General features: G+C 40.9%; 2 protein-coding genes across 2 annotated transcripts in view; one reads left to right on the top strand and one right to left on the bottom strand.

Annotated features, from left to right (window-relative positions):
• Window positions 1-12,999, bottom strand: part of iqub (IQ motif and ubiquitin domain containing) — a 38,946-nt gene that overhangs the window by 14,481 nt on the left and 11,466 nt on the right. The window lies entirely within an intron of this gene.
• On the top strand, window positions 3,283-6,060 carry LOC128359154 (tripartite motif-containing protein 16-like). Its single transcript, XM_053319590.1, has 2 exons — window positions 3,283-3,528; window positions 4,343-6,060. Exons 1-2 carry the CDS (start codon window positions 3,503-3,505, stop codon window positions 6,015-6,017), a joined length of 1,701 nt encoding a protein of 566 aa, XP_053175565.1. The 5' UTR covers window positions 3,283-3,502; the 3' UTR covers window positions 6,018-6,060.

Raw genomic sequence — 12,999 nt, 5'->3', positions numbered from 1 at the left:
AGAAGAAAAAAGAAGAAAGCGAGCAGAGACCTTTAGCCTCATCCTTTCTTCACATAGCTGCAGATTTATTGCACTTTTCAGTCTCTGGATTGTTTGCTTAGAAGTTATTGATCTATTTCTGTCCCAGTCTGACTGAAGTCTGCTTTATTTTTACTCTTCACTCTTCTTCAGACATTTATTTTAACTGATAAAGAGTCAGAAATGTCTCTGTTAAAAACTCCTGTTAATAATGAAAGTAAAGAAATCAACCTAAAAATGATGAAAGAGATGAAAGAGAGGCTTTAAGTTCAATTGAGGTATTTGTACTTGAGTATTTATTTCCATGTGATGCTACTTTATACTTTCACTCCACTATATTTATTTAATTACTTTAACTACATAACTCATAATACTGCAGTACTTTTACTTGTAATGGAGTATTTGTACATAGCAGTAAAGTTAAATGTTGAGCAGCTTTTAACTGAGACTTTACTGTAAATGAGGAAACAGTTTGAATCCACAGTGCGGCTCCTCGTCCTGATAACCTATAAACACAACAAGCTCCACCCTGAGATCAGAGTTCATTGTTCTCTCCCTTCAGAGCTACAGGTTGAAGGTGGGTATAACCAACATGTGACTCAGCACAGATGTCAGGCTGGTTTTACAACTTTATCACATGATGTTCAAAGTTCAAAGTTATTAAACTTATCAGGAAGTGAAGCTCAGACAGTCGTTGCCTCTGAGAGCTGAAATGGCGCAGAGAGATCAGCTGGACCGAGACTCAATCAGCTGTTCGATCTGTCTGGATCTACTGAAGGATCCGGTGGGTCTTCCCTGTGGACACAGTTACTGTATGAGCTGTATTAAAGGATTCTGGGATGGAGAGGATCAGAGGAAGATCTACAGCTGCCCTCAGTGCAGAGAGGCCTTCACACCGAGGCCTGTCCTGAAGAAAAACACCATGTTAGCAGCTTTAGTGGAGCAGCTGAAGAAGACTGGACTCCAAGATGCTCCTGCTGATCACTGCTATGCTGGACCTGAAGATGTGGCCTGTGATGTCTGCACTGGGAGGAAGCTGAAAGCCTTCAAGTCCTGTCTGGTGTGTCTGGTCTCTTACTGTGAGAATCACCTCCAGCCTCATTACACTGTTGGTCAATTTAAGAAACACAAGCTGGTGGAGCCCTCGGAGAAGCTCCAGGAGAACATCTGCTCTCGTCATGATAAGGTGATGGAGATATTCTGCCGTACAGATAAGAAGTGTATCTGTTATCTGTGCACTATGGAGGATCATAAAGGCCACGACACAGTCCCAGCTGCAGCAGAAAGGACTGAGAGGCAGAGAGAGCTCGAGGTGAGTCGACTAAACATCCAGCAGAGAATCCAGGACAGAGAGAAAGATGTGAAGCTGCTTCAACAGGAGGTGGAGGCCGTCAGTCGCTCTGCTGATAAAGCAGTGGAGGACAGTGAGAAGATCTTCACTCAGCTGATCCGTCTCCTCCAGAAAAGAAGCTCTGATGTGAAGCAGCAGATCAGATCCCAGCAGGAAACTGAAGTGAGTGGAGTCAAAGAGCTTCAGGAGAAGCTGCAGCAGGAGATCACTGAGCTGAAGAGGAAAGACGCTGAACTGAAGAAGCTCTCACACACAGAGGATCACAACCAGTTTCTACACAACTACCCCTCAGTGTCACAACTCAGTGAACCTACAGACTCATCCAGCATCAATATCCGTCCTCTCAGAAACTTTGAGGATGTGACAGCAGCTGTGTCAGAGCTCAGAGATAAACTACAGGACATCCTGAGGGACAAATGGACAAACATCTCACTGGCAGTGACTGAAGTGAAGGTTTTACTGCCACAACCAGAACCCGAGACCAGAGCTGAGTTCTTAAAATATTCACGTGAAATCACTCTGGATCCAAACACAGTAAACACACATCTGTTATTATCTGAGGGGAACAGAAAAGTAGAATGTACGTTACTACAACAGTCTTATTCTAGTCACACAGACAGATTCACTGATTGTTTTCAGGTCCTGAGTAGAGAGAGTCTGACTGGACGTTGTTACTGGGAGGTGAAGTGCAGGGGAGGGTTAGGAGTTCATGTAGCAATCTCATACAAGAATATCAGCAGAGCAGGACGTGAATCTCTATTTGGACGTAATGACAAATCTTGGTCTTTAGATTGTGACACTAACAGTTATACATTTTGGTTCAACAGCATTAAAACTCCCGTCTCAGGTCCTCGTTCCTCCAGAGTCGGAGTGTACCTGGATCACAGAGCAGGTATTCTGTCCTTCTACAGCGTCTCTGAAACCATGACTCTCCTCCACAGAGTCCAGACCACATTCACTCAGCCTCTCTATGCTGGATTTTGGCTTTATTCTTACTTTGGTGTTGGATCCACAGCTGAGTTGTGTGAAGTGAAATAGACAGAAGTCATTTCAGACTTCATGTGTCAGATGTTGTAATTCTTCATGTTTTTGTCTCCATGTTTCTGAGCTACTCAGAGATCAGCTGACATGCTAATAGTGATATTCAACACTTTATTTTACTTTATGTATATGTCGTTTATATTATCAGTTTCTTTAAATGTGACTTTTTCCTGTGTGTTTTTATCCATGGAGGCTCTCACTGCTCATCACCATGTTTTTAACCTTCACTGACATTTCTTCAGATGAAAATGTCAACTTTCGATTATTTTTGTAATTGATTAGTCTATCGATTATTTCATCGAGTAATCGAATAAATTATTTTGCCTTATTAAATAGCAGTAGTAAAAATTTAAAAAAGGACAAAAACATGTCTGTGAAAATGAACAATCAATTGGGTTTTATTTCTAGACATTCCTTTTTAAAATCAAAACCCATTTATTGCATTTAACTTAAGTACCTTCTGAAACAAATACATGAAAATAATACAGTAAAGTGAAATGACTTTGAAACAAGACATATTTAAGATTTATAACTTAGACGGCGGCTATTTGGTCTGAATATTCATTTTTTTAAAGCAAAACTAAACCCATTTATTGCATTCAGTGCATTTAACTTCAGTGCCATCTGAAACAAATTCATTAACTTTTCTTTCAGTGTGGCATCATTAGGCTACCATACTAATTAAGCGCACTAGATTCCCCTGCTCCTCCTACTTTCAGTGTAGAGACCTGAGATCAACCTGCTCCTCTCCTCATCTCCTACTGCTGACTGAGATCACATGATCCACACGGTGACGTTAGAAAAAGAAGACGTGATGTGGAAATATTAGTGTGCGCGCCCCATGTCGCCCCCGACTAGATGCCGCACACACTTTCTAGTTTTCACTCTCTAGTAAACTGCTCCGTGACATAGCGAGTGAGGCGATGTGCGTCAGTAATAACCATCCGTGTAAAACACAAGCAGAGCAGGTCATATGAACGAGTGAAATTAATTAAATGAAGCTTTAATTCGTGAAAAACTGCCTCGATCATTTTTTGTAATCGAATCATTCAAATAATTGGAGTAATCGTTTCAGCCCTAAATGTTAGTTTCATGTTTGTATTGATGTATTTGTGTCTGTTGTTTCTTAAACAGAGAAAACAGCAGAACTTCCTTCACCACAGATATTTTGTTCTCATCACTTTGTAAATTCATAAAGAAATGTTCAATCAAACTGTAATGATCATGATAATAATCATTAATGATGTTCTTGTACATAGCTGACATTCTGGGTTAAACTAACTGACTGTGTGGATGAAGTCAATCTGAACATGAAATCATTGATCACACTTTACTGATTGGATGTGTCAACAATCTGAAGCTTAAATAATCAATAAAGATGATTTTCATCAACAGAGATCAAAGTGTTTTCTTCTCATTCAAAGCTTCTGGAGAAAATGTGAAACTACAATGAGAGTTTATTAGAGACAGTTTTCCTCCTGAAATACTACAAAGTTCACTTAATAATACTGCAGTACTTTTACTGTAATACTGCATACTACATCACTATAATACTGCAGTACTTTTACTGTAATACTGCATACTACATCACTCATAATACTGCAGTACTTTCACTGTAATACTGCATACTACATCACTATAATACTGCAGTACTTTTACTATAATACTGCAATAATAATACTGTCTGTGTGTGTGTGTGTGTGTGTGTGTGTGTGTGTGTGTCCTGATGACATTCAAACACAACAGGCTCCACCCTGAGATCAGACTTCCTTGTTCTCTCCCTTCAAAGCTACAGTTTGATGATGAGTGTAACCAACATGTGACTCAGCACAGAGCTGTCAGGCTGGTTTTACAACTTTATCACATGATATTCAAAGTTCAAAGTTATTAAACTTATCAGGAAGTGAAGCTCAGACAGTCGTTGCCTCTGAGAGCTGAAATGGCGCAGAGAGATCAGCTGGACCGAGAAACACTCTGCTGTTCCATCTGTCTGGATCTACTGAAGGATCCGGTGAGTCTTCCCTGTGGCCACAGCTACTGTATGAGCTGTATTAAAGGATTCTGGGATGGAGAGGATCAGAGGAAGATCTACAGCTGCCCTCAGTGCAGAGAGGCCTTCACACCGAGGCCTGTCCTGAAGAAAAACACCATGTTAGCAGCTTTAGTGGAGCAGCTGAAGAAGACTGGACTCCAAGCTGCTCCTGCTGATCACTGCTATGCTGGACCTGAAGATGTGGCTTGTGATGTCTGCACTGGGAGGAAGCTGAAAGCCTTCAAGTCCTGTCTGCAGTGTCTGGTCTCTTACTGTGAGAATCACCTCCAGCCTCATTACACTGTTGGTCAATTTAAGAAACACAAGTTGGTGGAGCCCTCGGAGAAGCTCCAGGAGAACATCTGCTCTCGTCATGATAAGGTGATGGAGATATTCTGCCGTACAGATAAGAAGTGTATCTGTTATCTGTGCACTATGGAGGATCATAAAGGCCACGACACAGTCCCAGCTGCAGCAGAAAGGACTGAGAGGCAGAGAGAGCTCGAGGTGAGTCGACTAAACATCCAGCAGAGAATCCAGGACAGAGAGAAAGATGTGAAGCTGCTTCAACAGGAGGTGGAGGCCGTCAGTCGCTCTGCTGATAAAGCAGTGGAGGACAGTGAGAAGATCTTCACTCAGCTGATCCGTCTCCTCCAGAAAAGAAGCTCTGATGTGAAGCAGCAGATCAGATCCCAGCAGGAAACTGAAGTGAGTGGAGTCAAAGAGCTTCAGGAGAAGCTGCAGCAGGAGATCACTGAGCTGAAGAGGAAAGACGCTGAACTGAAGCAGCTCTCACACACAGAGGATCACAACCAGTTTCTACACAACTACCCCTCAGTGTCACAACTCAGTGAACCTACAGACTCATCCAGCATCAATATCCGTCCTCTGAGATACTTTGAGGATGTGACAGCAGCTGTGTCAGAGCTCAGAGATAAACTACAGGACATCCTGAGGGACAATTGGACAAACATCTCACTGGCAGTGACTGAAGTGGACGTTTTACTGTCAGAACCAGAACCAGAACCCAAGACAAGAGCTGGGTTCTTAACATATTCACATGAAATCACTCTGGATCCAAACACAGCAAACACATATCTGTTATTATCTGAGGGGAACAGAAAAGTAGAATTTATGAGTCAACAACAGTCTTATTCTAGTCACACAGACAGATTCACTGATAAGTGTCAGGTCCTGAGTAGAGAGAGTCTGACTGGACGTTGTTACTGGGAGGTGGAGAAGAGAGGAGGGATGTGGGGAGTTTATGTAGCAGTCGCATACAAGAATATCAGCAGAGCAGGAAATGAATCTCTATTTGGACGTAATGACAAATCTTGGTCTTTAACTTGTGGCACTAACAGTTATGAATTTAACTTCAACAAGATTAAAACTCCCGTCTCAGGTCCTATTTCCTCCAGAGTCGGAGTGTACCTGGATCACAGAGCAGGTATTCTGTCCTTCTACAACGTCTCTGAAACCATGACTCTCCTCCACAGAGTCCAGACCACATTCACTCAGCCTCTCTATGCTGGACTTTGGGTTTTAGACACAGCTGAGTTGTGTAAAGTGAAATAGACAGAAGTCATTTCAGACTTCATGTGTCAGATGTTGTAATTCTTCATGTTTTTGTCTCCATGTTTCTGAGCTGCTCAGAGATCAGCTGACATGCTAATAACGATATTCAACACTTTATTTTACTTTATATATGTGTCGTTTATATGATCAGTTTCTTTAAATGTGACTTTTTCCTGTGTGTTTTTATCCATGGAGGCTCTCACTGCTCATCACCATGTTTTTAACCTTCACTGACATTTCTTCAGATGAAAATGTGAACTTTCGATTATTTTTGTAATTGATTAGTCCATCGATTATTTCATCGAGTAATCAAATGAATTATTTTGCATTATTAAATAGCAGTAGTAAAAATTAGAAAAAGGACAAAAACATGTCTCTGAAAATGAACAATCAATTGGGTTTTATTTCTAGACATTCCTTTTTAAAATCAAAACTAAACCCATTTATTGCATTTAACTTAAGTACCTTCTGAAACAAATACATGGAAATAATACAGTAAAGTGAAATGACTTTGAAACAAGACATATTTAAGATTTATAACTTAGACGGCGGCTATTTGGTCTGAATATTAAATTTTTTAAAGCAAAACTAAACCTATTTATTGCATTCAGTGCATTTAACTTCAGCGCCATCTGAAACAAATACATGAACTTTTCTTTTAGTGTGGCATCATTAGGCTACCATACTAATTAAGAGCACTAGATTCTCCTGTTCCTCCTACTTCAGCTTTCAGTGTAGAGACCTGAGATCAACCTGCTCCCAACTCCTCTCCTCATCTCCTACTGCTGACTGAGATCTTGTCAGCAGGTAGAAGCTTTTAGTTCACTAACTAGAACAAAGTTCCACATGATCCACACGGTGACGTTAGAAAAAGAAAACTTGATGTGGAAATATTAGTGTGCGCGTCCCATGTCGCTCCTGACTAGATGCCGCACACACTTTCTAGTTTTCACTCTCTAGTAAACTGCTCCGCATCAGTAATAACCATCCGTGTAAAACACAAGCAGAGCAGGTCATATGAACGAGTGAAATTAATTAAATGAAGCTTTGATTCGTGTAAAACTGCCTCGATCATTTTTTGTAATGGAATTATTCAAATAATTGGAGTAATCGTTTCAGCCCTAAATGTTAGTTTCATGTTTGTATTGATGTATTTGTGTCTGTTGTTTCTTAAACAGAGAAAACAGCAGAACTTCCTTCATCACAGATATTTTGTTCTCATCACTTTGTAAATTCATAAAGAAATGTTCAATCAAACTGTAATGATCATGATAATAATCATTAATGATGTTCTTGTACATAGCTGACATTCTGGGTTAAACTAACTGACTGTGTGGATGAAGTCAATCTGAACATGAAATCATTGATCACACTTTACTGATTGGATGTGTCAACAATCTGAAGCTTCAATAATCAATAAAGATGATTTTTATCAACAGTGATCAAAGTGTTTTCTTCTCATTCAAAGCTACTTTTACAGTAATACTGCATACTACATCACTATAATACTGCAGTACTTTTACTGTAATACTGCATACTACATCACTATAATACTGCAGTACTTTTACTGTAATACTGCATACTACATCACTATAATACTGCAGTACTTTTACTGTAATACTACATACTACATCACTCATAATACTGCAGTACTTTTACTGTAATACTGCATACTACATCACTATAATACTGCAGTACTTTTACTGTAATACTGCATACTACATCACTATAATACTGCAGTACTTATACTATAATACTGCATACTACATCACTATAATACTGCAGTACTTTTATTGTAATACTGCATACTACATCACTATAATACTGCAGTACTTTTACAGTAGTAGGATTTTTCATGCAGTACTTTTTCTTGTGATGGAGTATTTGTACATAGCAGTAAAGTTAAATGTTGAGCAGCTTTTAACTGAGACTTTACTGTAAATGAGGAAACAGTCTGAATCCACAGTGCGGCTCCTCGTCCTGAAAACCTTTAAACACAACAAGCTCCACCCTGAGATCAGAGTTCATTGTTCTCTCCCTTCAGAGCTGCAGGTTGAAGGTGGGTGTAAACATCATGTGACTCAGCACAGACCTGTCAAGCTGGATTCAGCAGAATGACGTGTTCAGATCTGTTCACACCTGTTTCATTTATCAGGAAGTGAAGCTCAGTCAGTCGTTGCCTCTGAGAGCTGAAATGGCGCAGAAAGATCAGCTGGACCGAGAAACACTCAGCTGTTCGATCTGTCTGGATCTACTGAAGGATCCGGTGAGTCTTCCCTGTGGACACAGCTACTGTATGAGCTGTATTAAAGGATTCTGGGATGGAGAGGATCAGAGGAAGATCTACAGCTGCCCTCAGTGCAGAGAGGCCTTCACACCGAGGCCTGTCCTGAAGAAAAACACCATGTTAGCAGCTTTAGTGGAGCAACTGAAGAAGACTGGACTCCAAGCTGCTCCTGCTGATCACTGCTATGCTGGACCTGAAGATGTGGCCTGTGATGTCTGCACTGGGAGGAAGCTGAAAGCCTTCAAGTCCTGTCTGCAGTGTCTGGTCTCTTACTGTGAGAATCACCTCCAGCCTCATTACACTGTTGGTCAATTTAAGAAACACAAGCTGGTGGAGCCCTCGGAGAAGCTCCAGGAGAACATCTGCTCTCGTCATGATAAGGTGATGGAGATATTCTGCCGTACAGATAAGAAGTGTATCTGTTATCTGTGCACTATGGAGGATCATAAAGGCCACGACACAGTCCCAGCTGCAGCAGAAAGGACTGAGAGGCAGAGAGAGCTCGAGGTGAGTCGACTAAACATCCAGCAGAGAATCCAGGACAGAGAGAAAGATGTGAAGCTGCTTCAACAGGAGGTGGAGGCCGTCAGTCGCTCTGCTGATAAAGCAGTGGAGGACAGTGAGAAGATCTTCACTCAGCTGATCCGTCTCCTCCAGAAAAGAAGCTCTGATGTGAAGCAGCAGATCAGATCCCAGCAGGAAACTGAAGTGAGTGGAGTCAAAGAGCTTCAGGAGAAGCTGCAGCAGGAGATCACTGAGCTGAAGAGGAAAGACGCTGAACTGAAGCAGCTCTCACACACAGAGGATCACAACCAGTTTCTACACAACTACCCCTCAGTGTCACAACTCAGTGAACCTACAGACTCATCCAGCATCAACATCAGTCCTCTCAGATACTTTGAGGATGTGACAGCAGCTGTGTCAGAGCTCAGAGATAAACTACAGGACATCCTGAGGGACGAATGGACAAACATCTCACTGACAGAGACTGAAGTGGACGTTTTACTGTCAGAAGCAGAGCCAGAGCCCAAGACCAGAGCTGAGTTCTTGAGATATTCATGTGAAATCACTTTGGATCCAAACACAGTAAACACATATCTGTTATTATCTGAGAGGAACAGAAAAGTACAATGGATAGAACTACAACAGTCTTATTCTAGTCACACAGACAGATTCACTACTGAGCTTCAGGTCCTGAGTAGAGAGAGTCTGACTGGACGTTGTTACTGGGAGGTGGAGTGGAGAGGATGGGGAGTTTATGTAGCAGTCGCATACAAGAATATCAGCAGAGCAGGAAGTGATTCTCTATTTGGACATAATGACAAATCTTGGTCTTTAGTTTGTGACACTGACAGTTATGAATTTTACTTCAACAACATTGAAACTCCCGTCTCAGGTCCTCGTTCCTCCAGAGTCGGAGTGTACCTGGATCACAGAGCAGGTATTCTGTCCTTCTACAGCGTCTCTGAAACCATGACTCTCCTCCACAGAGTCCAGACCACATTCACTCAGCCTCTCTATGCTGGACTTCATGTTGCAGGCACAGCTGAGTTGTGTAAAGTGAAATAGACAGAAGTCATGTCAGACTTCATGTGTCAGATGTTGTAATTCTTCATGTTTTTGTCTCCATGTTTCTGAGCTGCTCAGAGATCCGCTGACATGCTAATAGTGATATTCCACACTTTATTTTACTTTATGTATGTGTCGTTTATATGATCCGTTTCTTTAAATGTGACTTTTTCCTGTGTGTTTTTATCCACGGAGGCTCTCACTGCTCATCACCATGTTTTTAACCTTCACTGACATTTCTTCAGATGAAAATGTAAACTTTCGATTATTTTCGTAATTGATTAGTCTATCGATTATTTCATCGAGTAATCGAATAAATTATTTTGCCTTATTAAATAGCAGTAGTAAAAATTAGAAAAAGGACAAAAACATGTCTCTGAAAATGAACAATCAATTGGGTTTTATTCCTGGACATTCCTTTTTAAAATCAAAACTAAACCCATTTATTGCATTTAACTTAAGTACCTTCTGAAACAAATACATGAAAATAATACAGTAAAGTGAAATGACTTTGAAACAAGACATATTTAAGATTTATAACTTAGACGGCGGCTATTTGGTCTGAATATTCAGTTTTTTAAAGTAAAACTAAACCCATTTATTGCATTCAGTGCATTTAACTTCAGTGCCATCTGAAACAAATACATGAACTTTTCTTTTAGTGTGGCAGCATTAGGCTACCATACTAATTAAGCACACTAGATTCCCCTGGTCCTCCTACCTCAGTGTAGAGACCTGAGATCAACCTCTCCCAACTCTTCTCCTCATCTCCTACTGCTGACTGAGATCTTCTCAGCAGGTAGAAGCTTTTAGTTCACTAACTAGAAGAAAGTTCCACATGATCCACACGGTGACGTTAGAAAAAGAAGACGTGATGTGGAAATATTAGCAATAGAAAAACGATCGGTTTGGGTTTGTGTGTACGCAAGTGTGCGGGCCATGTCGCCCTCGACTAGATGCCGCACACACTTTCTAGTTTTGACTCTCTAGTAAACTGCTCCGCGTCAGTAATAACCATTTGTGTAAAACACAAGCAGAGCAGGTCATATGAACGAGTGAAATTAATTAAATGAAGCTTTGATTCGTGAAAAACTGCCTCGATCATTTTTTGTAATCGAATTATTCAAATAATTGGAGTAATCGTTTCAGCTGAGTTGTGTAAATTGAAATAGACAGAAGTCATTTCAGACTTCATGTGTCAGATGTTGTAATTCTTCATGTTTTTGTCTCCACCTTTCTGAGCTGCTCAGAGATCAGCTGACATGCTAATAGTGATATTCAACAATTTGTTTTCTTTATGTATGTGTCGTTTATATTTTCCGTTTCTTTAAATGTGACTTTTTCCTGTGTGTTTTTATCCATGGAGGCTCTCACTGCTCATCACCATGTTTTTAACCTTCACTGACATTTCTTCAGATGAAAATGTGAACTTCTCTTTGTTCTAAATGTTAGTTTCATGTTTGTATTGATGTATTTGTGTCTGTTGTTTCTTAAACAGAGAAAACAGCAGAACTTCCTTCATCACAGATATTTTGTTCTCATCACTTTGTAAATTCATAAAGAAATGTTCAATCAAACTGTAATGATCATGATAATAACCATTAATGATGTTCTTGTACATAGCTGACATTCTGGGTTAAACTAACTGACTGTGTGGATGAAGTCAATCTGAACATGAAATCATTGATCACACTTTACTGATTGGATGTGTCAACAATCTGAAGATTCAATAATCAATAAAGATGATTTTTATCAACAGTGATCAAAGTGTTTTCTTCTCATTCAAAGCTTGTGTACTTTTACTGTAATACTGCATACTACATCACTATAATACTGCAGTACTTTTACTGTAATACTGCATACTACATCACTATAATACTGCAGTACTTTTACTGTAATACTGCATACTACATCACTATAATACTGCAGTACTTTTACTGTAATACTGCATACTACATCACTATAATACTGCAGTACCTTTTCTTGTAATGGAGTATTTGTACATAGCAGTAAAGTTAAATGTTGAGCAGCTTTTAACTGAGACTTTACTGTTAATGAGGAAACAGTTTGAATCCACAGTGCGGCTCCTCGTCCTGATGACATTTAAACACAACAAGCTCCACTCTGAGATCAGAGTTCATTGTTCTCTCCCTTCAGAGCTACAGTTTGATGATGGGTGTAACCATCATGTGACTCAGCACAGACCTGTCAGACTGCATTCAGCAGAATGACGTGTTCAGATCTGTTCACACCTGTTTCATTTATCAGGAAGTGAAACTCAGACAGTCGTTGCCTCTGAGAGCTGAAATGGCGCAGAGAGATCAGCTGGACCGAGAAACACTCAGCTGTTCGATCTGTCTGGATCTACTGAAGGATCCGGTGGGTCTTCACTGTGGACACAGTTACTGTATGAGCTGTATTAAAGGATTCTGGGATGGAGAGGATCAGAGGAGGATCTACAGCTGCCCTCAGTGCAGAGAGGCCTTCACACCGAGGCCTGTCCTGAAGAAAAACACCATGTTAGCAGCTTTAGTGGAGCAGCTGAAGAAGACTGGACTCCAAGCTGCTCCTGCTGATCACTGCTATGCTGGACCTGAAGATGTGGCCTGTGATGTCTGTACTGGGAGGAAGCTGAAAGCCTTCAAGTCCTGTCTGCAGTGTCTGGTGTCTTACTGTGAGAATCACCTCCAGCCTCACTTTGAATCAACCAAATTAAAGAAACACAAGCTGGTGGAGCCCTCGGAGAAGCTCCAGGAGAACATCTGCTCTCGTCATGATGAGGTGATGAAGATATTCTGCCGTACAGATAAGAAGTGTATCTGTTATCTGTGCACTATGGAGGATCATAAAGGCCACGACACAGTCCCAGCTGTAGCAGAAAGGACTGAGAGGCAGAGAGAGCTCGAGGTGAGTCGACTAAACATCCAGCAGAGAATCCAGGACAGAGAGAAAGATGTGAAGCTGCTTCAACAGGAGGTGGAGGCCGTCAGTCGCTCTGCTGATAAAGCAGTGAAGGACAGTGAGAAGATCTTCACTCAGCTGATCTGTCTCCTCCAGGAAAGAAGCTCTGATGTGAAGCAGCAGATCAGATCCCAGCAGGAAACTGAAGTGAGTGGAGTCAAAGAG

Source organism: Scomber japonicus, chromosome 5 (genome assembly GCF_027409825.1).
Source record: "Scomber japonicus isolate fScoJap1 chromosome 5, fScoJap1.pri, whole genome shotgun sequence".
In the NCBI taxonomy this organism is placed as follows: domain Eukaryota; kingdom Metazoa; phylum Chordata; class Actinopteri; order Scombriformes; family Scombridae; genus Scomber; species Scomber japonicus.
The sequence above is the reverse complement of the archived record's forward strand: the minus strand, read 5'-3'. Positions and strand labels throughout refer to the sequence as shown.

What these genes read in the sequence shown, in the direction of transcription:
- LOC128359154 (XM_053319590.1), top strand. Translation starts at nt 3,503, where the DNA reads ATGTTTGTATTGATGTATTTGTGTCT. An exon ending in GTATTGATGTATTTGTGTCT is followed by an intron (nt 3,529 to 4,342) that starts GTTGTTTCTTAA and finishes GTTGCCTCTGAG; the next exon opens with AGCTGAAATGGCGCAGAGAG.